This window comes from Erythranthe guttata, chromosome 7 (assembly GCF_056151865.1).
Source record: "Erythranthe guttata isolate IM_541 chromosome 7, IM_541, whole genome shotgun sequence".
Lineage (NCBI taxonomy): Eukaryota > Viridiplantae > Streptophyta > Magnoliopsida > Lamiales > Phrymaceae > Erythranthe > Erythranthe guttata.
The window spans coordinates 816120-840319 of record NC_142539.1 but is presented as its reverse complement, the minus strand read 5'-3'; the positions used below and the strand labels follow the sequence as shown (position 1 = coordinate 840319).

Sequence of the window (24200 nt, the reverse complement as noted above, 5' to 3'; positions counted from 1 at the left end):
GAAAGCTGGTATGAAGTTGGCAACTGGGAAAGTTGAATCAAGAATCTAATTTCTTGGCAACTTTATTGTTTATAGCAAGAAAAAAAAGGAAAAAAAGAAAAAAAGCAAAAGCTGGAAGCACATGCTTTTGCTTTAGCATAGATCCAAACATCTGATTTATTCTTTCACTATGTAATGTTGACACATTTCTTAAATTTGGTGCTTTTGGCATCACATTACTTTATTCCTCATTTTGAATATTATCTATTACATGGGAAATATTCAAATTAGTGAAAATTATTTAGCAACCTAACTACAAATTCTTTACTAAATAAAAACTTTGCAGTTACACCAAGTGCAGCATCTCGTAGACCGTGTAATCGTAGAACGAAATCAATGAAATTTTCCTTGCTCGAGCTATTTCTAGAAATGTAATTAATCATGTTTTCCATTTACAACTTGCATCTGTAATGCAATTTTCAAAGAATGTTCTAATTTTGACTTAAGTTTAGAAACAAACATTAGCATTTTGAATCATGTACACTTCTTGATAAATATAAAATTATTAGTGGGGTAGAAAATTAAATATATATATTTCAAAACAATCTATATAAAGAGCAACTTAAAAATATCACGTGTCGTAAATAATGATCTAGCATTTTGAGTAAGAGGGTCTGCGTCTATTGACTTCAATTCGAGTTTGTTATCAACAACCACTAGATCGAGCTAGTCACACATAATTTATGATTTGCGAACGATGTTATACAAATTTGAACTCCATTCATTATATAATAAGATTATGCCTTAATTTAGTCATGGTTGATTTTTTTTAAATATGTTTATTTTAATTCAAAATATGTTAATCGTGACAAGAAAAGAACAATTATTTCCAATGCTTTAAAATTCACGAGTTGGCAAATATATATATAAGATACTTTGTACTTTAGTCCTCTAGAATCCAAGAAAAAAAAGGAAAAGAAAAAAAAAAACCTGTGCCCAATCCGCGACTGACACGTCATCAGCTGCACTACTGTAGAACGAAAACCATTTTATGCGCACTAAAACCTTTCTCCCACACTCTCACTAAAAACCCTAACTCCTCTACACACACACACACTCACACACACACACAGTCGTTTCATAGATTTTCTCTTTTTCTGGTAACAAATAGCAGTTAGATATTTTGTTTTTTTTTTCTTTTTTTATTTGTTACTGAATGGAGAATAACGATATGAGGGAGCAAGATTTTCTGGTGGCGTCAATTTCGCAGCTGTCGATTTCCGGCAGTTCTTCGCCGCCGGTGGTGGCGCGTTTTCGCTCCGACTCGCTTCAATTTGGATTGGAGACCGATTCGAGTGACTCGGTTCAGTTCGATCTCCTCAACTGCCAGGTTCGTAGATGTTTATTCTTTTCAAGTTTAGCTCTTGTATTTTGTAATTGGATGTTTTTTCTTTCTGAATATTTTATGATGATTCGTTTATTTCAATTTTGGTTTTTATTCCAGCTTTTCAAGCTAGGTCCTTTCCAATCACTGTGTATATCTGAAGCTTCTGAAATAAATAAAGAGGTATGGATTCAATTCATTGCCCTATGTACTATGCAACGCTTAATTTTCGATTATGTAGTTCATTTTTTAGGATCCAGATTATTGCAGGCTCTGGTAATTGATTTATTTTAATTTTATTTTAAGATGAATTTAAGATAATAAATTGCAGAATTTTTAGTAGTACTTGCCGAGATTCGTTTCTTTATTTTCCATGTTTGACATTATAGAATAAGTAGTTTTCATGTTGGCTGTTGTACTGTGAATCAGAAAAGCTTTTCCAAGGGAATCACCATACAGTTTAGAAACGAGGAGGAAAGTAGACAATTCCATTCTGCATTTGAGCAATGGAAGAAAGAAGTGGTTGTTCAAGGTTTGTTGTGATATCTTTTGTTGGTTTGTCATGGCCGATGTGGTTATTGCTTTGTATTTTACCAAGAATTTGAAAACTGTTCGTATGTTTCAGTCCAGTCCTTTTGTCAGTCAGAAATAAGATTAAAAAAAAAATAATTACGATAAAGCTGAAGGACAAGCAGGCTCACATCTTGCTTTTTTTAAATTTTTTTTCCAGGGTCATCTTTGCCAAATGGAATTGGATCATGTATAAGCAAGTTCGACGACAAAATAGAGGCGTCTTCTGCCAAAATGTACTTCCATTATTACGGACAGCTTCTACATCAGCAAAATATGATGCAGGACTATGTCAGGACAGGTTACAACTCTGATCTTTGACACTCTCTTTCAAACTGTTCCCCATACTTGTCTTTCAAAATTCTGTAACATCCGGAATTTTGAAGACCTAGTGGCTATTGGTTGCCATCAAGAAATTATTATATCTAACAGCTCATCATGTACTCTAATAACTTTTATTGCGTCAGTGAATTGTACTCTCTGTACTGTTTGATAACATTGTAGAAATTTTCGTACCAGGAACTTATTATGCTGCAGTCCTTGAGAACCGTGTTGATTTTACTGATCGTGTAGTAGTTGATGTTGGAGCTGGCAGTGGCATATTGTCTTTGTTTGCTGCTCAGGTTGATGATTATTCATGATTCATTAAACTTTTTACTTTATCGTATCAGCGCTTACTCATTTATATATGCTTTCTTTTAGGCTGGTGCAAAACACGTTTATGCTGTGGAAGCATCAGAAATGGCCGATTATGCCCGCAAGCTTATAGCTGGGAATCCATCACTCAGCCAAAGAATAACAGTGGGTGTTCTTTTGTCGCACTTTACGTGTTTGTAAAATTTATTGTTTTACTCTTTTCAATGGTTTCATGCCTTATGTTCATTGAATAGGTAATCAAGGGTAAAGTCGAAGAGGTTGAACTACCTGAGAAAGCCGATATTTTGATATCTGAACCAATGGGTATGCTTAATGCTCTTTCCTTTTTCATCTGGTTAGGTAAAATTAAATAAAGAAGAAACACATGTGAAATACTCTTTTAAGGTTCAGGGAAATGCTCTTCACGATAATATGTAGTCTGAATTTGATTTAATTGCAGTTACTGATAACTAATTATATTCCTGTAGGCACTTTGCTAGTCAATGAGAGAATGCTAGAGTCATACATAATTGCAAGAGATAGATTCCTTGTTCCGAATGGAAAAATGTTTCCAACTGTAGGAAGGTAAATATGACCCAAAATTATACTTCTTTTGTGCTTATTCAATTGCTTTAATCGTTTTCTCTTGTAGGATACATATGGCGCCATTCAGTGATGAATATCTATTCATGGAAATTGCAAATAAGGTAAATATATATTATTACCATAGTTGTCTACTCTCCAATCTCTTACGTCGGAAACTAGGGAAATATTGGTCAAATGTTCATTGGATTTTCTTATAATGCTCGGGAAGGGGTAATTTGAAGAGCTTTAATTATAGGCATTAAATTGAAGCTTGATTTAAGGCCCTTATATTCGCCTTTATATTGCTTTGACAATTCGAATGTGATTAAGTTGTTGTCACTGTTTTCCATTCAGGCGTTGTTTTGGCAGCAACAAAATTATTATGGCGTAAATTTGACACCTCTACATGGTACTGCTTTTCAAGGATACTTCTCACAGGTTGGATTCTTATTCCTGTTTTGTGCTTCTTTGTCTATATATCTACGTATAGAAATGTTATCAAACTTTTAACTTTACTTTGACATGAACAAATCCACAAACAAATCGTCATAATTTCTTTTGCCTTTAAATTGGTTATAATTTCTTTTGTCTTAACTCTTAACTGAACATTGCAGCCAGTGGTGGATGCTTTTGATCCTAGGTTATTGGTGGCTCCTGCAATCTCCCATGTGATCGACTTCACTACTGCTAAGGTAAACGTTACTAACAAACACTTGACTGTACATGCAACTTTCTAATTCCATCTGTTTTTTATTTTTTTCTTTTTGTTTTTGGATAAGAAACAGCTATTTAATCATTTATTAACGGTTCTTGTAAAGTGAACGAGAAACTACCCGACATTAGATTTTCTCTCATATTTGAAATGTTTTACAAAATTGTCGGTAAACAAGATGTTCTCCAAATAGACATGTTTGCTTCCGTGGCTATATATCAAGCAAGGAAGTAAAAATCTCTAAAATTCACCATTCTAAAATTTGGTCATAAAAATATCATAATTCAATTACTAAACTTACAAAAGGATTTATTTCTGTCTGTTTTTTATTATTCGACAGGAGGAAGATTTGTATGAAGTTGACATTCCATTGAAGTTTGTATCTTCCGTTGGGACTAGAATACACGGATTAGCGTGTTGGTTCGACGTATTGTTCAATGGGAGGTAATGATTTAATAATTCTCACGCACATTACTTTTTCATTGTTTTCCCGAAATATTTACTTATTACCATGTTCACTAACTATCTTAAAAATGATAAACACCATTAGCACTGTACAAAGATGGCTTACCACTGCTCCAGGTGCACCGACAACACACTGGTACCAGCTTCGCTGTGTTCTTGCCCAACCGATTTATGTGATGCCTGGCCAAGAAATAACTGGACGGCTTCAAATGGTTGCGCATAAAGCTCAGAGTTATACTCTCAATTTAACATTGTCAGGTTGGCCTTTTTTTTTCAAATTTATTTATTAAGATTTGTTTCTACTTGGTATTTTTTTTTAACATTTATTTTAAAAAACAGCTAAAATGTGGGGCCCGGGTGCCGAACAAGGAGGAATACTTCAAACATCGTCCGGCAAACTCGATCTGAAAGAGCCTTATTATCGAATGTCTCAACCTCAAACGTATGCAACTTCTCAAGAACAACAACCAAATCAACTTCTTCAAGCACAGGTAATTAAAATTGTCAGTTAATTGGACTTATATAACATCAAGATTTGTAGAATCAGCGAGCTGCGTAATTAATACATTTTTTAATTTGTTACAGGATCTACAGTTACAATCGCAGGATGAAGATGGTTTGGATTTATTGCAACAAATTACTTGAAAGAGCTACAAATTACTGTAGAAGAAAGTGGAGCTTCGGCTCAATCCTTTACTTCTTTCTCTGTTGTAACTATATCAATTTGCCGCACTTTTTATCGTTCTACGTTTGCTTAGTGACCCGCATTGTTCTCATAATCCAAGTTGATGAATAATTTGGTTTGAATCTAATTGAAATTTTTTGAGCATCTATTGTTTGCAATTTAAGAAAGCATAAAGCACACAATTAAATTTTGTAGTCCGATTTTACTATTTTGATGACATTATATTTGTACCTATTTCGGAGTCTCGTACTCCCTCTCCTTCCCGTTTTATGGCACGGTATTTCAGTGATTTTCTGTCTTTTTTGCTACAATCTATACATATTTATCGATTTTCTTAATCTATGCATAACTTGCAACTAAAAAAAGTTGACAACTAATGTTAAAAGGAACTAATATCGAAATATGAATCTTTTCAAATATGAAACCAGCCATTTCTTTACATATGAAAATTTTCCAAGATTCCAATTGAAGAAAATCTGAATTATTGAGAAAGTGCAGATGTTGCAAAAAAATAAGGGTTTAGTAATGAAGCAAAAATTGGTTGAAATCTCGTATCTCAACTAGCTGCTGCGAGAGCTGGGATTGGCTGTCCGATAACACTATGACAACGGCCACACAGTGAGGGGTGGTCTTGGTAATTTCCAACTTGACTCGAAAAATTCCAGCATCTTTCACATTTCAAACCATCTGCACGTGAAACTCCGATCCACACTTTATTCTCATTTTGGATAAGATACTCGCCGGAGCAAGGTATGTTGTCTTCGCTCACGTTTTCTAGAGAAGGAAGAATCTCCACCTGCACAAGATAAGAAAGATCATGCAATCTAGCGATTAAATATACAATTCTCCGATAAATCAAGATAAGAGCTCGTTCATCTAAAAAAAAATGGGTTGATCCAAAATTATTCGGTGGCCCCATAAGTTGTTTCATTAACCAAATCTAAATAAGATAGCATTATTTAATTATTCATGATTTATCGTAAAGACCAGCCAGAAGAGGCCTAATAGATTGGGCAGTTGAGAAATATCAATTTTTCTTAAGGGGTGTGATAAATGTCGTTTCAGAAACGTGTTTTTGACCATTTTTAAGCTGCATTTGGCAAAATACAAAACATGGAATTTGTAGTTCTTTGAGTAAGATTACTAATCCAACTTGAATCACCAAGATTGGATGTCGAGTGAGAAAGATAAAGCACAAATCACCCTATCCACACAACTTTGATGTTTTGAGTTATCTAAAATTCAAAATGAAACTCAATCATGCATAACTTTGTCACTCGGTGTCCAATCTAGCTGATTTAAGTTGGATTAGAAAGTTATCTCAAAGGACTACAGTTTCCGTGCTTCGAATTTCGCCAAAATCAGACTAGAAAAGGGTCAAAATCACGTTCGAGGTCAAAACGGTATATAACATTTTAGTTTTCCTCAAACTGAAAGGTTTTAGAATGGAGAAACTAGAACTGCAGGAGAGAAATGTGAAGGCGGAATTCGACTAATTCTGTCACAAAAAGAGCATGTAATATTGGCATAAAAATCAAGATTGATGTCTATTGTTAAGTGTACCTGAGATGTTATGAAGATGCGGTGCAGTGTGTCAGCTTCATTTTTCGATGCGCACATGTCAACTAATCTCGAAACGAGGTCAGTATCAGATGCATGGAGATAAACTTTTGCCTCTAAACTCGAACCAATCAACTTTTTCGTACGAGCCACCTCAAGCACTTTGTTTACCTCGGTTCTCATCTGCGTAAAGTGGACAACAATTCGATTTTCAAAAAGAAAAGAAAAACTAGAATGTATCTTGATTCTTGAATATATTACCTCAAGAATTGTTTCCCAAAAAATAACCTCTTCCTCTGGAAACGAAAGATGCCTTGCGTTTAAAACGGGCCATTTTGACTCAAAGACAAAAGTCGCCTTTTCTCCATCTTCGGCGGTGAATGGGAAAGGAATATTCTGCCACACATCTTCCGCTAAATGTGGCAAAATGGGAGCAATTACTCTCACTACAGAGAGTAGATGTGCAGCAAGCACTGTTTGACATGTCCTCCTAGTCGAACTACTGGTTCCCCTGTAAGCATATTTAACAAAATAAATTTATGAAAACTAAAACAATTCGGTATATGGAGATATCCGTACGAAAACCTTTTTTTTTTTTTTTTTTTTTTTTAATAACAATGATGTGAAATAAATGTGAAAAGCTTATTGCACACTTTTGATGAAATCGAGCGAATATGCTTACCCAACATAGAGTCGGTCTTTGGCAACGTCCAAGTAGAAATTTGAGAGATCAACAACCACAAACCGCTGAATGGTCTGTACAAGGATCGACGAGATATTAAATAAATAAATAATTAAATTAAAAAATTAAAAAATAAAATCTTTCAAAAGGTAAATGTAATGATGTTGCTTTCTTATGTTGGCATGCTATTATTATTTATTACCATCTTTGTTGCAAATATAAAATCATTTCCCATTTATCCAAACAGTACTTTTATCACTCGTTTACTTGTTACCAACTTTAGAACCGACAAACGATGGAATATATACCTGAAAAATCTTGAAGAACTGATAGTTGTCATAGCTCTCTGTAATGTTCTTCACGACACTTTCGAGTTGAAATAATGCGTATTGATCTATCATCGGAAGCTCACTATAAGGAACAGCATAATCCGCCTGAAAAAAAATAATATTTTTTTTCAATATATTACATAGCAAGAATTAAATAAAGTTGAGGAGGAAGGAACCACATTATCTCTAATCAGATATTAGCATTAAAAAAGAATGCATACTTTCCAATCATGAAGGTTTCCCAAAAGAAACCGCAAAGTCCCTCTTAGTTTCCTGTATACATCCGACATTTGACGAAGCACTTTATTTCCGATTGTCACATCGGTGGTGTAATCTACACTCGAAACCCAAAGACGAAGTACATCTGCACCAAAGGGGTCCTGTTCAAGTACATAAACACAAAATTCAGCATCGTAGACACAAAATAAATAAATTATATAATAAAATAATAATAATAAGGGTAAATTACAACCACCCCCTGAGGTATGGTCAAATTACAAAATCCCCCCTCATGTTTGGGTAATTACAACCACCCCCCTCAACCATAAATCTTCTAACACGTCCACCCTTGCGGTTTCAAATTTAGTGGAATCTTTGAGATTATATGGAATATTATCACTTTTGTACCCATTTTATCCCATTCGAACTCCACATTTAGAAGCAAAATGATCATAATATGTGTTTTTTGGCTTGTATATATAAGATTGTGGTGCATCAGAAACTGTATTTTTACACAAAACGAGTACAAATTAGAGCACATTCCACGAAATCTAGATGATTATGTTGAATTTGACACCAAGAGGGGGTAGATGTAATTATCCAACCAAGAGGGGGGTTTTATTAAATTGACCATACCTCAGGGGGGTGGTTGTAATTTACCCTAATAATAATAACGGTCTGATGTACGAAACTACCTTTTGATCTTTTCCGCCTTCAATCACAGTTCTCGGATCAACAACATTTCCTAGAGATTTGCTCATCTTGAAGCCCTTTTCATCGAGTACAAATCCATGTGTTACAACACCAAGATACGGAGCTTTTCCTGCAATATTAGTGCAAAATGTCGTGAATATTTAGATTTCGGCGAAGAAAGACTATTGATTATGGAATAGTTGTTTACTCGCGAAAATCATTGGAATAATACACATCATTGACTAGACTTCAATTTAGTCAATGATTTCAGAAATTGCTATCTGACATATAAGTTTTAATTTTTTTTTTATTAATTTATTACCATTAGTGGCAACGCTCGTCAATAATGAACTTTGGAACCAGCCACGATGCTGATCTGTACCCTCGATATACAAATCTGCAGGATAACTAAGACCTTTTCTCTTCCCCAATACTGCTGCCCACGAAGAACCTAAAAATAACGAAAATAAATTTAAATTATTGCTCGTGATCACTTTTTTACCCGTAAAACGCAATCAGAATCTTCGTATACCTGAGTCAAACCAAACATCCATTGTATCTGTTCCTTTTATATAGTTTGACGCTTCATTCCGATATTTTTCCGGAAGTAATTCCTCTACCTTCATGTACCACCATGCATCGCTTCCTTTCTGTGAAATCATAGCTGCCAAAAACAATAATGCTGATTTTAATTTTTATTTTAAAAAAACATATCCCGCAAAAAAAAAATGATATACGAATTCTTACACTTAATATGATCAATGGTTTCTTCATTCATCAACGGCTCCTTCGATTCAACATGATAAAAAACCGGGATGGGCACACCCCAAGTTCTTTGTCGGGAGATACACCAATCGTTACGAATTGAAGTCATGGAAGAAATCCGATTTTCCGCCTATTAACATCAACATTTATTCAATCACACAAATCTTAAGAAGGTAAGAAAAATGTAGCAAACGAAGATTAGTTATAAAATACCTGTGGAGGAGTCCATGTTACTTGGCTAATTGCTTCCATTGCAGCTTTTCGAAATCCTTCCACTGAAGCAAACCATTGTTCAGTTGCCCTGAAAATGGTGGGCTTCTTTGTTCTCCAATCGTATGGGTATTTGTGCTCTGCATTTTGTCGAAATTACAGTTTTGTCCCTTGTGATATTATAGGAAGAAAAGGGTGGCCAGGGTTAAAAGACTTACTGTACGGTTCAACCATGATTAATGATGAGTTATTGTCCAAGCACTCGATAACAGCAACATTGCCATTGCCAAGAACATCGAGACCGTTGAATTGACCAGCCTCTTCGGTAAATAATCCTGCATCGTCCACAGGGGAAAAAACGGGCAAATTATATTTAAGGCCGGTTATGTAATCTTCTTGACCATGGCCAGGAGCAGTATGAACTAGTCCAGTTCCCGACTCTGTTGTGATGTAATCGCCACCGATAACAACTGGGCATTCTCTTTGCTCTATGGGATGAACGTACCTAAAAGTGTAAGTCAAAATAAAAAAAAAGGAAAAAAAATGGAAGTGAGTACGGATTCAGATGGTGGAAATCGGATTGGAATTAGCACTTTCGGAAAAATTCGATGTTTTTCTTCGTGTAAGGTAATGAGAGCTTATGATGCAGATAAGTTGTTTGATGAAATGCTCAGGAGGACGTATGGCTCCAAATAGACCTTTAATGCTTCTTCAAGCGAGGATATTATGGAATTTTTAGATTTTATCCTATTTTATCAATCAATCCAAATAAGATATTGATATACTTACCCAACTATAAAAAAGTTCAATCCTGAAATCCAAACATCACCTTTTCAATTATTACACAATCCTCAACAGTGCAATCCTACTAAATCAATCACACCCTCAAAACCAAAAAGGCCCTATATAGACATTGTAAGTGTAATTTTTGTAAATTAAAATTGGATCGGAAATCGGAATCTAACATGTATTGCAACTCCATTCTAAAAAACTGAAAAAGTCCGAAATCGGAAATAAAAAATACTGTTTCAAAATCGGAAAATTTTGGATTGGAATTTGCGGAATTCACAATTTCTATTCCAATTTTCACTCCTAACCAGGACACATCTTCGTTCTTGCTCAATGTTGTTTTCTAACGAGTCACATAGCATATATTTATATCGCCATTACAAAAAAAGAAAAAAAAAAAAAAAAAAAAAAACAAGATACCGAACCTGCAATTTTCAAGATCTGCACCAGTAAGTGTTGCCTTGACACTAAGCTTCAATCCCCATTTTGCCTCTAGAGTTGGAACAAGGTCCAAACCAACAATTAAGTACAGTTTGTTGTGTTCCTTCAATAGATTGCCAATTCTTTTCTCTTTATCACCCGACGACGCAGTTATATCCACGTCATCGGAATGTACTTCAACGACGGCATATTGAAGCTTTGAATTGACAGCAACAGCTGAACACAAAAATAATTCCAAATTTTGTTTTTTTTAACATAAAAATGTGACGAATGAAATCAAGATTTCAAGACCAGACACGCAAAACACGAAAATCTTACCAGCATTAGCAGGGATGGTCCATGGAGTCGTAGTCCAAATAGCCAAGCCCAAATTGGGAATGAACTCGTCCAACACATTACACGAAGTAGGAGTACTAGTTAATTTGAAAACAGCATATATGCTCTTTGAAACATGTCCCTCGGGATACTGCAAATAAATAAATTTAAAAATCAAGAGAAGAACGATAAATTTAAAGACATCAAAATAATGCATTTGTTAAAAAAACAAAAGTGAAAAATTAAAAGATTCGTCAACCTCCAATTCAGCCTCTGCAAGAGCTGTTCGAGACGAGGGACTCCAATGAACAGGTTTCCTGCCTCTGTAGATATACCCTTTCAAAGCCATTTGACCAAATACTTCAATCTGGTACAGTTCATTCGAACAACGTAGTGAAAATGGTAAGATAAAGATAAGCAACTACATAAAAATAACCGAAGCTTAAATTACGTATTTGCCAATTTCGTTGAGTGAAAATTTACCTGAGCAGCTTCATACTCTGGATCAAGAGTGAGATACGGATGATCCCAGTCTCCCCATACACCATATCGCTGTTCTCATTACAATAAGAATTTGTCAACTAAATAGGTATATGAAATATCCTTTATCCAATGGCGTGGGCCCATCACATAAAATTCAAACACACAGAGAGTACGAGGTATTTTAATTTCATTGGAAGTGTAATATTTTTTATTTTTTTTGGCTAATCTAATAAAAACTAAAGTACAACCTTAAATGCTGCCATCTGATTCTTGACAGTTGTTTTAGCAAATTTGGCTGCCTTTGCTCTCAATTTAACTGGTGTCAGATCCTTTCTAGCATCCTGATCCATTGACTGCAAAACTGAAACGAATCAACAAGATCTGTCATACAGTCCAAATACTATAACAATAAATAAAATTAATTAAAATCCCGATTATATGACACACTAGACAAGTGCAAAGACTTGCCTTTCAATTCAATTGGTAATCCATGACAATCCCAACCAGGCACGTAATGAACTTGGAAGTTCTGAAGAAGCTGAAACAAAAAAAAAGTTCATTAACTTACACCAAAATTCTGAAGACGAGATGGTATTCTTTGAAATTGAACTGAAAAAAGTTCACAAGAGGGGCACAAAAAAAAATACGAAGTTCTTATCTCGGTCACGAAAAAGTTGTACAAAACAAGTATTCTTGATTTTACCTTATATCGATTGATAATATCCTTCAAAATCTTATTCAACGCATGACCCATATGCAAATCACCATTTGCGTACGGAGGGCCATCGTGTAGCACAAAGCTACCCTGTTCAAGATGATTAGCATCAGCCACAATTTACTTACCAAATATAGAAAAACACAACACCAACAGATCAATAAAAAGAAAAAAGTCAAAGAAAGAACTTACCCCACTATTCCTACCGGTGACCCTCTTAAACACCTGATTTTCGTCCCATAATTTTTGAATTTCAGGCTCCCTTACAACAGAATTTGCTCGTAATCCAAAGCCTGTCTTAGGGAGATCGATTGTGTGCTTATACTTTCCATCTTCCTGTTTTTCACCTGGACGACAATAAGTACACCTGTCAGGCTGTCACACTTACTGATACAAAGTAAGATCAGCAAACACGAATGAAATTAAATGCAACCATGTAGTAACTCAAAGATTCTTGATTACCTTCAGATTTTCCCTTTGCAGCCATAACAGGGCCACGCGATCTTCGTTTCGAGGATGAGGAGTAATCTATATCGGAGCAAGTAGAATAGCAAGTCACGTGCAGGAACGATAAAACTTTCGCTGAAGAGCTTCTTCTTAAATGTAACAAGCTGACAGCAGTAGTATTCCTAAACGATGAGCAATTTTTCAGCGACAGAGCCTGATCAAATAAGAGAAACCATATTAGATGTTTCCACCATAAGGGGGGCAAAAAAAAAAATCGACAATTTGTAGCTCGTAATGAAACCCCTAAAGCACAACAGGTTTAATCTTTTAAAACAATTATCATACATGCGACACAAAGTAACTAAAACAGCCGAGAAAAACCGTGCACAGAAAAAACATTATGCCTTTTCTTTCACAACTACTCAAAACTTTCTCCAACAACGAAGTAATAAATATGAATGCAAGAAGCAATTCGTCGAACACTTGACATGCGGTTATTTTTTTAAAGAAAGAACATTAGACATATGATTGATTAGCACACATGTAGACCAAAACTTCAAACATAGTTCTACAGAAGAAGTCCAATAAGGAATTCAAAACATATAATTTGAATTTATACAAACTTACTACCCAAGAAAGAACCTGCCATTGAAACAAGAGAGTCAACCTTCGACCAAGAACAAAATGACAATTAAACTGTACACGGGATAAAGCAGAAATTAATAAATAAATAAAAAAGATTATCTACCCTGTTAGAAGAACTCTGCAATGCCATTTTGGTGAGTTTATAAAAATTTGCGGGAGTCAATGTTTTAGTGAAGTGGGTGGATTCCATCCCCTTTCACTATTCATTTGTTTTTCTCTTCCATTGAGCAAAATTGAGAAAAACAAAACTCCTTTTTTTTACAGTGATTTTTTGTTTCTGAACAACGTTAATTTTGGTTATGGATAAAGTGAGGCAGTGGCGTCTGGTCTGGGGGAGATTTGAGCTTTCAGTTTGGAGTTTGGACCCCTTTGGCTCGGTTCCAAAAATAGTTGGGGTATTCTTGCAAATGTTTTAAAAAGGGAGGGTCTAGATGCAACACACCAAACTACTTTTTCCACACTACCAAAATAATTCTTTAAAAATCGTCTACTTAAAAATCATTTGTTTCTCTCTCTAAAAAATAACGAGAATGTTGTATATTATAGAAAGAAGAAATAGGAGGCTGACGTGGCGGCTGGTGGTGGAAGGTTGCGGTGGCTGTGGTGCTCTTTCGTTTCCTGTTGTTGGTTGCGGGTAGTGGTGCTGGAGAATGATCCGCGGCGGAGCTCCGGCGGAATTTCTAGTGGCGGTGCTCGGTGATTTGGTGGTGGAAGATGGGTTTGGTAAAATAGGACTGTAAAAAGGGTAAATTGCGGTGGCCACCCCCTAGGTAAGGTTAAATTACGAAAAATACCCTTTATGTTTTGGTAATTGCAATCACCGTCATTAACTATAAATCTTTTTATACGTACGCTATTGCAGTGTCAAATTTAACGGAATCTTCTATATTATATGGAATATTCTTCACTTTGTACTCGTTTTACTCTGTTCGAGTTCCACATTTTGAAACAATATGATCGTAAGATGTGTTTCTTGGCTTGTAAATATAATATTGTAGTGCATCAGAAATCACATTTTTACGCAAAAACGAGTTGAAATTAGAGAACATTTCACGGATCTAGAAGATTATGTCGAATTCTGAGGGGTGGTTGTAATTACCCAAACACGAGGGTCTTTTCGTAATTTGATTTTACTTCAGGGGTATTTCCATTTGAAAAAAGATTAAATTACTCAAAGTGTGATGTGTATTTATAGTTGAGAATCAGGAAATATTGTACACGCCTACATAATAAATATGGGGGCAACTATTTTGAATACTAATTTTTGCTTAGTTGAATACTACCTAGTTGAAAACCACAATTGAGTACATATTTATAAGTTTTTTCTTACTTTAAAACCAAAATAAAAAGAAAATTACAAAAACACCCTTTCATACAAAATATCAATTATATCAAATTTTATTAGAAATTACCTATTCAAAAACCAAATAAAAAAAAAAGAAAAAAAACCCTTTGTTGTTAAAAAAAAAAAACCTCCACCATTTCTTCTCCTCTCCAACCCTGACCGCCGCCGCCGCCGCCGCCGAACGCCACCGTACGTGCTCGTAACTGCCGCGACAACCCAATTAAACCCTATCTTTTTCATCTTCTTAAATCCTCCAAAACATCTCCAAATTCAAAAAATCAAAACCTCACAAAACTTATAAAATGGAGTTATAAGACAATAATATGGTAGTATATGTGGAAAGAGAAGCCATTAAGGTAAGTATCGATGTCTTTTTTGAGCTTCGAAGTCGATTTTGAAGTTTTTTTTTTTGAAACCCGTCGGCAATTTTCGACACATACAGGTCGATTTTTGGTCAATTTTCGACACCAACGTGTCGAAAAAGAAAAAAAAAAAAAAAAAACCAAATTTCGACACCTACCTGTCGAAAATTGTCCAAATTTCGACAGGTATGTGTCGAAAAACACTATTGGTAAAAAAAAAAAAAAAAAAAAAAAAAAAATTTTTTTTTTTTTTTTTTTTTTTTACCAACAGTATTTTTTCGACACATACCTGTCGAAATTTGGACAATTTTCGACAGGTAGGTGTCGAAATTTGGTTTTTTTTTTTTTTTTTCTTTTTCGACACGTTGGTGTCGAAAATTGACCAAAAAATCGACCTGTATGTGTCGAAAATTGCCGACGGGTTTCAAAAAAAAAAAACTTCAAAATCGACTTCGAAGCTCAAAAAAGACATCGATACTTACCTTAATGTGTTCTCCTTTCATATATACTACCATATTATTGTCTTATAACTCAATTTTATACGTTTTGTGAGGTTTTAATTTCTTTAGTTTTGACATTTTTTAGAAGGGTTTGTTGTGAGATTTTTTAGAAGGGTTTGTTGTGAGGAAGATTTTTTAGAAGGGTTTTTGGGGAGGGAGAAGAAGGAGGTGGAGAAGGAGGGAAATGGTTTTTTGAGTTTTTGATTATTTGGTATTTAAGAAAGAAAAATAGTATTTGTAATATTTTTTTAGTTTTAATTTCATTAAGGGTATTAAAGTAATTTACAATTAATTATTTATTTTTTATTTTTTTGGTATTCAAGTAAGCAAAAGTTGAGATTTGAAATAGTGATCCCCAATAAATATTGCATTGAATCAGAAATTGCATGCATTATTCGATTAAAAAAAAAAGTTTTTTTTTTTAAATTAGCTAAAAAGAAAATTCAAGAATTCAATCATTCATGAACAAAAAACCCAGTCCGAGGTTGTCAGTTTTCATTTCATTACATAAACAGCAACAACTACATTCAAAAATCAACAAATAACATATATATATTAACAAAACAACTGGTTTTTTTTTTTTTTCTTAAATCTTTTCTTGAACTTCAATTATCCTCGTCTGATCGCCGGAATATTCCCCTGAAAACAGCTCCGGCGACCGGAAGAAAAACAGCCAGGGCAGCAATCTGAAGCTGATCGGAATCTCTTGCCTTGATACAAATCTGTCCGGTCAGCCTGCTGTTCATACCAAAACCTGCGTTCACACTCGATTTTCCACCGACCGGAAATCGAGACTCCAATTTGCACGCATACATTTCGCCCCCGTGTCTCACAACAGTCAGCCCAAGTGGGACCCGCGAATGCAACTTGATATTCAGTTCTTGCTTATCATCGTTAAGCTGAGCTGTAATCTCCGGCGAAAAACGATTTGCAGCTTCGATTTCATATTTGACTGGCGCCCGCGAATTAAACTCCTCAAAGTACCCTCGTCTTTGTCCCATGCTCAGATTAACAATTTGTGATTTCTTCTTCATGGGCTTTAACGGAGGGGTATTATCGTCATTACCCTCGATGCCTTCTTCGATGTCGGAAAGAGACGGAAATTCAAGATCGAGATCTGAGGCATCGTTACAGCGTTGTTTCCTGTGAAAACTGGGTTGTAATAAGACGGACAACAAGTACGATAAAGTTGACTGTAAACCGAAGAGCTTCTCCCTATTGTCAAAGAGACTATTCTCAATCGCAATAATCGAAGAACTTGATTCCGACAAAGTCTTGATCGAGCAGCACAAAAGCAGAAGCTCCAATCTCCAACTTTCTCTACACGAATGGTTTTCAACTACACATACCGGAATCAACGGTCCACGATTAATCTCCATAGATGAATGCCTAATAAGCTCTTGAAAAACCCGTAATTTCTGAGCAGCAACAAGTGCCTCGTCGAGCCCATCTGAAAAAAATATCGAATTCCCGTGTGTCAAAACAAGGATAGATTTTTGCCGCATTGAAGAGCCCAGACAAGAAGCGACTGATTTCATTACATGCAAATCGTTTAGGTTATTATCGGTTTGCGTGTCTAATCGGTCGACGAATAGAATAACATCGGGTGGGGTTTTCTTCATCACCTTCTTAATCGAAGACAAAACTCTTCGGTTAATGGACTGGTCTTCCATCGAAGAAGTTCCGAGTCCAGGAGTATCGAAGACTTTCACTTTGACTCCATTTATTGTACCGATAATTTCTTTCACACGATTCGTGGAAGGCTCGAACGCATTGACTGCAGTCTTCGTTTCTCCGAAAAGGGTATTTATAGTTGCGCTTTTTCCGACTCCGGTTTTGCCTATAACGAGGATGCAGAGTGAAATGTCCAAATCGCCCTTCTCCTTGATGGCTTCTTTTACGGCGGAATCGAGATGGAATGGTTGTGATGATAGCTTTGCTTCGGCAGTACTTAGGCGGTGTAGAATCTTTGAAGCTACGGAATCTTCCGGAGAATATCCCAACTTGTGGAGAAGCTGCAGATAAATTACTCGTATACACTGTATTTTCTCGAGCTGCTCTTTCTCTCTCTCACTTATCGGTTTTTCTAATAAAGACTCTTCGTTTAAGAGAGAAATAGAATCATTTTCCCTCTCGATTTCAGCTACCATACTAGCGTTAGTGACAGTGTGAAAAGACGAGTCTTTAACACTTTCAGCTTCTTTGAAGGCCAATTCACCGGCATTACTTACACCATTCGACGTATCTAACTCCAAGCTTCCCGCGTGAGCCTCGAGCAACTCTTTGATGTCAACGTATTGACAAACGGATCCAGGTTTTTGGGCATCGGTAAAGCTAAAGGGCTCAACTAAATTCATCCCTTCTTCACTTTCGTTTTCCAGTTTCTCAATCTCGATATCCTGATTAAAGACAAGATTATCCTCTAAACAAGTATCGATGCTCTTGTAATCCTCGTCGTTTTCTTGGATTTGTTTGTCTAGATACACGAGATCTCCATTCTGCCCCGATTCTGACGTGGGGTTATATTCATCATTCACAACCACAGAACTAGCTGCAGCTTCTTGATCGAAATTAAGGCCTTTATCTTGGATCATATCTAATGATACGGCAAGGCGAGTACTTTCCTCCGGACCAAAATACCCCTCTTCATCTTTTAAGTCTTCACCAAAGTCGATTTTCTCCACCAAATTTTCAGCTCCACAATCACTATTTTTGAAATTAGGGCCTTTATCTTGGATCATAACTAATGATACGACACCACGAACACTTTCCTGCGGACCAAGATACCTCTCTTCATCTTTTAAGTCCTCAACGAAGTCCATTTTCTCCACCGAAATTTCAGCCCCACAATCACTATTATTCAGATTAAGGTCTTCATCTTGGATCATATCTAATGATACGACATAATGAACACTTTCCTCCGGACCAAAATGCCCCTCTCCATCTTTTAAGTCCTCACCAAAGCCCATTTTCTCCACCACATTTTCAACCCCGCCATCACTATTTTTCAAAGTGAGGTCTTCATCTTGGATCGTATCTAACGATACGACACGACGAACACTTTCATCCGGACCAAAATACCCCTCTCCATCTTTCGAATCCACAACAAAGTCCACTTTCTCCACCATCTTATCAGCCTCATAATCACTATCTTCATCACTCTCCACCATTCTAACCTTGAGGGCACTATTAATTCTATGCAGAACTTCAATACTCGGGACCCGCACAATACCCGAGAAATCTCCATCTTCCAAAACCTCGTTGCTGTGAGAGTCATCATCACTCTCCCACTCACCCGATACTTGAGCAATCGGAATACGCAGCTTTTGCAGAACCGGACTTTTAAATTCAACAAATGGCGCTGCCCCATCTTTCGAAACCTCCCCATCCATTACAGCCACAATCGGCCTCGAATCGGCATTACTCAAAACATAACCCTCATCTTCAGAATCATCAGCATTACTAATTCTTTCGTCTAGGTTCCGAACCACCGGTCGGAAAACCACATTCCCACTACCAACACCCCTATTTGGGCTAACCAAAGGAGGGCTGGAAAATGCATTTTTTTCAAGAAAGTTAGTTTCTTGATGAATTTCCTCATTTGGGTCGGAGGCGGTTACAAAATTATCTTCACTGCCGACAAAATCCTCGGAGGAATCGAGCTCACTGCCACTGTAATAGCTACTAGTGGTGCTGTTTCTACGGCTTTTCGATGAAGCAGAGTAATCGAAATCAGATTCATCTACAGTAAGAGGAGCTCTTATACCTGATAAAGTCTGTGTGGCTGAAATGGGGACACCGTGGAGGCTTGACTCCATTAAAGCAGCAAGCTTTTTAGGTTAAAGATACTCTTTTTGTATGCATGTTTTTGTTTAATTTTATGCCCTGTTTCAAGAATGTGACTGAGAAAACAGAGGAAAAAAAGATGGGGTTTTTTTTGTGGTTTGGTGTGTGGTGTGTTAGGGTTTGTCTTTTCGGGGGGTTCTTGTTGAAGATTTTTGGTTTCTTGTGTTTGTTTTGTGTTTTTTGCTATTTGCAGTTTGGTCCCTTTTGTTTGGTCATTGATTGGTGGTGGTGAAACGAGGTTGTTTTGTTGGTGAAGATGGATTTCTTGGTCCCTTTGGTGTTGTGTGTGTAGGTGTGTCTTTTCGGCTGGTTTTGGGAAGTGACACGTGGCCGTGGGGTTGCCCTATATTTTTCACCTCAATTTTAATTTTTCAAAATTGGGTTTTTTTTCCTTAATTTTTTCTTAGCTCAATTGGTTTTTTACCACTCACTCTACTTCGTTGTACTGTTGGACCTTCCATGGCAAAATGGCGGCTCTACACTACGCCACCGCCACCACCACAAACCGCTGCCGCCGGTTCAGCTCCGAAACACTGAATCACAGAAGACCCGTTTTATCCGTTTCCAGCTTCTCCGCTGCATTACCCGCCGCTAAACCCACCAGGAGAAAAAACCACCTCCGCCACAAAATCCTCAAAACCCTAAAAAACCCAATTATCCCCAATCTCCCTCTCCCCCCTGCAAACCCAGTAGCTCCCATCAATTCTCCACCCCTCCATGAAATCGAAGAGCCTGGTTCTATTCTTGAATTAGAGGAAGCCGGCAAGTACGAAAACTCAGAAGCTGAAAAAATCGAAGAATTGACGGAAGTCGAGGTTTCGTCTTCGGCGGCGGCGGCGGCGGCGGCTAGTTTTGATGGAAACGTTGGTATATTAGCTAAAGATCAAATCTTGAAATACGGGTTGTGGTTGGTTGGGGCTTTTGTTTTCCAGACCGTTTGTGCTATTTGGGTTTTTGGTGCAGGTGGTATCGACAGCAAGAACGAAACCCGAAATGGGGCTTGTAAAAGTTCACTTCTTGACGAAGGAGTAAACGAAGGAGAAAGTAAACCGAGGGTGAGACTTTTTCTGAATGGAAATGTTAACGAGGAAACGGGGTTCAAAATTAGTGATGTTGACTCAATTGGGTATTTGGATGAGTTGGAAATCGAGAGGAAGATTGAGGAAATTCGGGTAATGGCGAGGGAGGCGAGGGAGAAGGAGAGATTAGCGTCGAAGAAGAAGAATGGTTTTGATAGTGAGGAGAGTGAAGAAATCGATGAGGGGACATTTGCTAAAAGTGGGATAGAATTGGAGGTTGATAATCGATTGGTTAAGTTGAGAAAGAAGTTGGGAAATTCACGCGACAAAATGCCGAAGTCATCGGTTGGATATTCGAAGAAGGAAAATACGACGTCGGATGAGAGAGAAAATAGCGGGGCGTTATTATTCAAGAAGAAGTATAAGTTCAAAGTTTCGTCCGGTGATCCAGTAGAGAAACCAAAGGGTTTTACGGGCTCGGATGATGCTAGGGTTAAAAGTGGAAATTCGGATGAGTTGATTAAAAGTATGGATAGTGATAACGGTGCAGTTGGTTTAGGGGGTGAAGAAAAGCAGAGAGAAATTTCGGATGTTGATTCAAAGGGAAGTGATGCGGTTGATATAGTGGAAGAGGATAAAACGAAATTAATTTCGGAAATGAATGAATCGACCAAGAAAACGAGGAAGAAGGTGGCAAAAGAAATGGGGATAAGCAAGCAAGGAAAGGCAAAGGGTTTTGGTGAAACGAAAGGTGATTGATGGTATTGCCCTTTATAACCTTTTTATACATAGGTGTTACGTAGATGTTTGAACAGTATTGTTTCCGATCTTTTCCCGTTCATGTTTCTCTTCAAAATTCGGAATTTTTCAGCTGAAAAAATGCGTAAATATAATTTTTCAAGTGTATTTCTCATTAATTCATCAAATACGCAGGAATTGCTCCCGAGAAAAAGAATGGCAGGAAAGTAAATGCTGAAGCTGTGAAGACGAGAAAATCAGCAATTAAAAGCGAAAGCGGGACTGAATTGTGGTGGTCAAATCTTCCCTACGTTCTCGTATGTTACTCTAACTAGCAAAAATTATCTGCTTTGTCATTTCTGATTTTCTTCATGTGGTTGTAATTACCCAAACATGAGGGGTATTTTCGTAATTTGACCTTACCTCGGAGGGTTGCCGTAGTTTGCCCTTCAATTTAAGTTCTTGATACATTCCTGCTCTATCGTAAATTGATATTTCTGCTTACTTGAAAAAGTAGTATGTTTGTACCTCGGCTACGTAATATCCGACAGAGTGTCGTTATCGTAATTCAGTGCAACATTTTTTAAATAATCGACTCGAAACTTCGTATAATTACGCACCATAATCACCGAAACGTCAACTGGGGTTTGGAAATTAGGCAATTTTCCTCGAGATTTGTTTAATGTCTGTTACAGGGGCAAAATCGACATATCAGCTTACGTTAATTTCTCGATTCAGGCTATTATTATGCGAAGGGGCTACGAAGGCGAGGGTGGTGAAGGATTTTATACATTGAAAACCATTTCCGAAACCGAGGATCGAACGTCTCGTATTGTAGCTTTTGAGGACCGTTCCGATGCCAACAATTTCTGTTATCTTCTGCAATCCTTCTTCGAAGATCTTCAAGATTTCGTAGCTGATGTTGTTCCGTTAACAGTCAAAGTAAGCAGCACCTTTTAATCATGATTTTGCGTAATTCTTCAGGCGATTTGGTTCGTTATTGAAAAAGCTCGATTTTGTTTTTTTAGGAACTACACGAAGCGGTGAAATCACGTGCGGCGAGTGTGCTTGTCGTGAAGAAAGGGCAGCTTCGTCTTTATGCAGGGCAACCTCTCGCCGATGCTGAGGTGGCGTTACGTGATATGATTACGAAAGGCTGAATTTCAGGACTGCCTGTATTATTACGTATTCGTCGATCAGGATACACGCTTCAACCAGTGGAAAGCGCGCAAAGAACTAGATTTTCGTGTTTTTTGTTTCGTATTTATTATTAATTTTAGTGGTATTTATTCTTTATTCTTGTATTGTAGTGTGTGCTCTATAACAATTAATTTGTTTCTTCCCCAACAAATTATTGCAATTTAAGGAATAACTTTGAACATTGCATTACCAATTCAAATCCACTCAAAAATAACAAAAAAAAAAAAGATAAGGGTAAATTATGAAAAAATCCCTGAACTTAGGCTAAATTACGAAATACACCCCATGGTTTCTACATCAAATTTCAAGAAGAAACAAGTTTAACCATAGCTTGTGCATGAATTGCTGGCAGATTCGACTGGCAAAAGCTTTGCCAAAACTCCGCTTTCTCTTCTTCGTTCTCCGTAATTGCTTCATACATCGAAACCACAATACGTTTAGCTGCCTCTCTCGCCTCGGGAAGTTTGTCGTTTCTCAAATTTGCCGCCATTTTTATCAACGAAGCCAACCCGAATTCTTCCATGCCTTTCAGATCCTATAAACAATATCGCACATTTAAAAGTTTAATCATTAATAAAAACAAAAAAGAAAATCAAGAGTTGTGAAGTTGTTGTTCGAACGTACCATCTTAGAGACGCAATTAGCGAAAGAAACTGCGGCTTTTGCTCTGATTCTGAGGTTCGAGTGGCCAACGTATGCACTGAGTTTACAGAGCAAAGGAAGAGGGGCCATCGACTCCACCATTATCGACAATGCCTTGTCCGCTTCTTCACATACAAATTTCTTGTCTTGTGAAGATTTTAGTAACAGTTGCAACAGCTGTAATAAATAAATAAAATAAAAACAAGTTTGTTTAAGGATTTGGTCACTATTGAAGAACATGGGATGATTTTATTACCAATTGGCTGAGAGCATCGGAATTGGACTCGATTAATTCGACACCAAATGCCTTGAATATATCGGAAGAAGCCATGATTGAGGTTTTGCACAATGCACTTCTCGGATTCTTGATCGACTTCACCATCACTAACACCACCTTTTCCCTACATTCATCACACCATTTTTATCAACATGAGAGAGAGAGAGAGAGAGAGAGAGAGAGAGAGAGAGAGAGAGAGAGAGAGAGAGAGAGAGAGAGAGAGAGAGAGAGAGAGAGAGAGAGAGAGAGAGAGAGAGAGAGAGAGAGAGAGAGAGAGAGAGAGATGAAACTTACAAAATCGGCAGCAAGAGATTGGAGTGATAGATAGCGAACCGCCTAGTGTCGTTCAGCGATTCGCATACCTTCAACCAATCTTTTGACTCCAAACCTCCAACAAGACCCTGAAATTAAAGATTGCATTTTTATCTCAAAAAAAAAAAACAAGAAAATTCATAGATTTACAAAACAAGATAGAATTTCGAGTAAACCCGAAAAACAATACCTGAATTTTAGCCTCTGGGTCTTGGAATTCTTCGAGATTTTCAGAGGAAATGTAATCGATAGAGGCCTCCGTTGATGGTGGTGGAACAGGGGCTATGTTTTCATCATTGACACCAAAATCAGACAGCTGCTTCTCTTTCTTAGCTGAGATTACAATCTTTGCTTGCTTCTTCGGTCTTTCGGGCGTCATCGGCAGTGCGTTATCAAGAGATCTCAATGCCATTTTTCTCGCACACAACTTAATTCAAGAATTCAAAACTCTAGAGAGAGAAAGAGATAATTTGTTTGAGAGAGAGAATAGGGTTTGTTGAGGATTGATATAAGATGGATGGTAGGGTTGTAAAATGGAATCAAGAAGAAGGAAAGTGAAAAAGATAGGGTTCAACGGTCATTTGTGAATTTGAATTTTTGAGGAAAAGTTGAAATGATTTTCCACAACGGTTATATTCTTTTTCTCCCCT

At 36.9% G+C, this 24200-nt stretch overlaps 5 protein-coding genes and 1 long non-coding RNA gene across 6 annotated transcripts; 3 read left to right on the top strand and 3 right to left on the bottom strand.

Annotated features, from left to right (window-relative positions):
- The first annotated feature begins 885 nt into the window (after positions 1-885).
- On the top strand, positions 886-5160 carry LOC105948632 (putative histone-arginine methyltransferase 1.4). Its single transcript, XM_012971855.2, has 15 exons — positions 886-1369; positions 1484-1546; positions 1793-1895; positions 2094-2234; positions 2453-2556; positions 2636-2734; positions 2824-2893; positions 3058-3154; positions 3222-3276; positions 3509-3592; positions 3769-3846; positions 4207-4310; positions 4417-4589; positions 4671-4822; positions 4917-5160. The coding sequence occupies exons 1-15, from the start codon at positions 1196-1198 to the stop codon at positions 4974-4976; spliced, it is 1557 nt and encodes a 518-aa protein (XP_012827309.2). The 5' UTR covers positions 886-1195; the 3' UTR covers positions 4977-5160.
- Positions 5161-5395: 235 nt separating this feature from the next.
- Positions 5396-14056, bottom strand: OVA2 (tRNA synthetase class I (I, L, M and V) family protein). The gene is made up of 22 exons (XM_012971844.2): positions 13413-14056; positions 12680-12878; positions 12410-12564; positions 12206-12307; positions 11971-12040; positions 11751-11863; positions 11503-11571; positions 11279-11386; positions 11023-11170; positions 10689-10920; positions 9693-9979; positions 9478-9614; positions 9247-9394; positions 9032-9163; positions 8822-8950; positions 8502-8629; positions 7809-7967; positions 7567-7692; positions 7259-7332; positions 6838-7087; positions 6580-6759; positions 5396-5812 (listed from the first exon to the last, which is right to left on the bottom strand). The coding sequence occupies exons 1-22, from the start codon at positions 13497-13499 to the stop codon at positions 5573-5575; spliced, it is 3273 nt and encodes a 1090-aa protein (XP_012827298.1). The 5' UTR covers positions 13500-14056; the 3' UTR covers positions 5396-5572.
- On the top strand, positions 13943-14258 carry LOC148768949 (uncharacterized). Its single transcript, XR_016032085.1, has 2 exons — positions 13943-14079; positions 14172-14258. It is a non-coding gene; the product is annotated as an uncharacterized LOC148768949 (long non-coding RNA).
- A 1795-nt stretch (positions 14259-16053) lies between these two features.
- On the bottom strand, positions 16054-19334 carry LOC105948638 (uncharacterized). The gene has a single exon (XM_012971866.2). The coding sequence runs from the start codon at positions 19332-19334 to the stop codon at positions 16122-16124; it is 3213 nt and encodes a 1070-aa protein (XP_012827320.2). The 3' UTR covers positions 16054-16121.
- Positions 19335-19627: 293 nt separating this feature from the next.
- Positions 19628-22498, top strand: LOC105948658 (ABC subfamily C protein). The gene is made up of 4 exons (XM_012971888.2): positions 19628-21132; positions 21315-21436; positions 21858-22061; positions 22148-22498. Exons 1-4 carry the CDS (start codon positions 19830-19832, stop codon positions 22277-22279), a joined length of 1761 nt encoding a protein of 586 aa, XP_012827342.2. The 5' UTR covers positions 19628-19829; the 3' UTR covers positions 22280-22498.
- Positions 22480-24082, bottom strand: LOC105948649 (ARM repeat superfamily protein). The gene is made up of 5 exons (XM_012971877.2): positions 23741-24082; positions 23533-23639; positions 23218-23362; positions 22944-23138; positions 22480-22854 (listed from the first exon to the last, which is right to left on the bottom strand). The coding sequence occupies exons 1-5, from the start codon at positions 23960-23962 to the stop codon at positions 22624-22626; spliced, it is 900 nt and encodes a 299-aa protein (XP_012827331.1). The 5' UTR covers positions 23963-24082; the 3' UTR covers positions 22480-22623.
- Positions 24083-24200: the final 118 nt, after the last annotated feature.

Coding starts and splice junctions, on each gene's coding strand:
- LOC105948632 (XM_012971855.2), top strand. CDS start 1,196: ATGGAGAATAACGATATGAGGGAGCAAGATTTTCTGGTGGCGTCAATT. Junction 2,894..3,057: donor TTTGATATCTGAACCAATGG/GTATGCTTAATG, acceptor ATATTCCTGTAG/GCACTTTGCTAGTCAATGAG. Junction 3,593..3,768: donor TTCAAGGATACTTCTCACAG/GTTGGATTCTTA, acceptor TGAACATTGCAG/CCAGTGGTGGATGCTTTTGA.
- OVA2 (XM_012971844.2), bottom strand. CDS start 13,499: ATGGAATCCACCCACTTCACTAAAACATTGACTCCCGCAAATTTTTAT. Junction 11,572..11,750: donor ATCAGATGGCAGCATTTAAG/GTTGTACTTTAG, acceptor TAATGAGAACAG/CGATATGGTGTATGGGGAGA. Junction 9,615..9,692: donor AATCATGGTTGAACCGTACA/GTAAGTCTTTTA, acceptor GACAAAATGCAG/AGCACAAATACCCATACGAT.
- LOC105948649 (XM_012971877.2), bottom strand. CDS start 23,962: ATGGCATTGAGATCTCTTGATAACGCACTGCCGATGACGCCCGAAAGA. Junction 23,363..23,532: donor AATCTCTTGCTGCCGATTTT/GTAAGTTTCATC, acceptor TGATGAATGTAG/GGAAAAGGTGGTGTTAGTGA. Junction 23,139..23,217: donor CCGATGCTCTCAGCCAATTG/GTAATAAAATCA, acceptor TATTTATTACAG/CTGTTGCAACTGTTACTAAA.
- LOC105948638 (XM_012971866.2), bottom strand. CDS start 19,334: ATGGAGTCAAGCCTCCACGGTGTCCCCATTTCAGCCACACAGACTTTA.
- LOC105948658 (XM_012971888.2), top strand. CDS start 19,830: ATGGCGGCTCTACACTACGCCACCGCCACCACCACAAACCGCTGCCGC. Junction 21,133..21,314: donor GGGTTTTGGTGAAACGAAAG/GTGATTGATGGT, acceptor TCAAATACGCAG/GAATTGCTCCCGAGAAAAAG. Junction 21,437..21,857: donor CAAATCTTCCCTACGTTCTC/GTATGTTACTCT, acceptor TTCTCGATTCAG/GCTATTATTATGCGAAGGGG.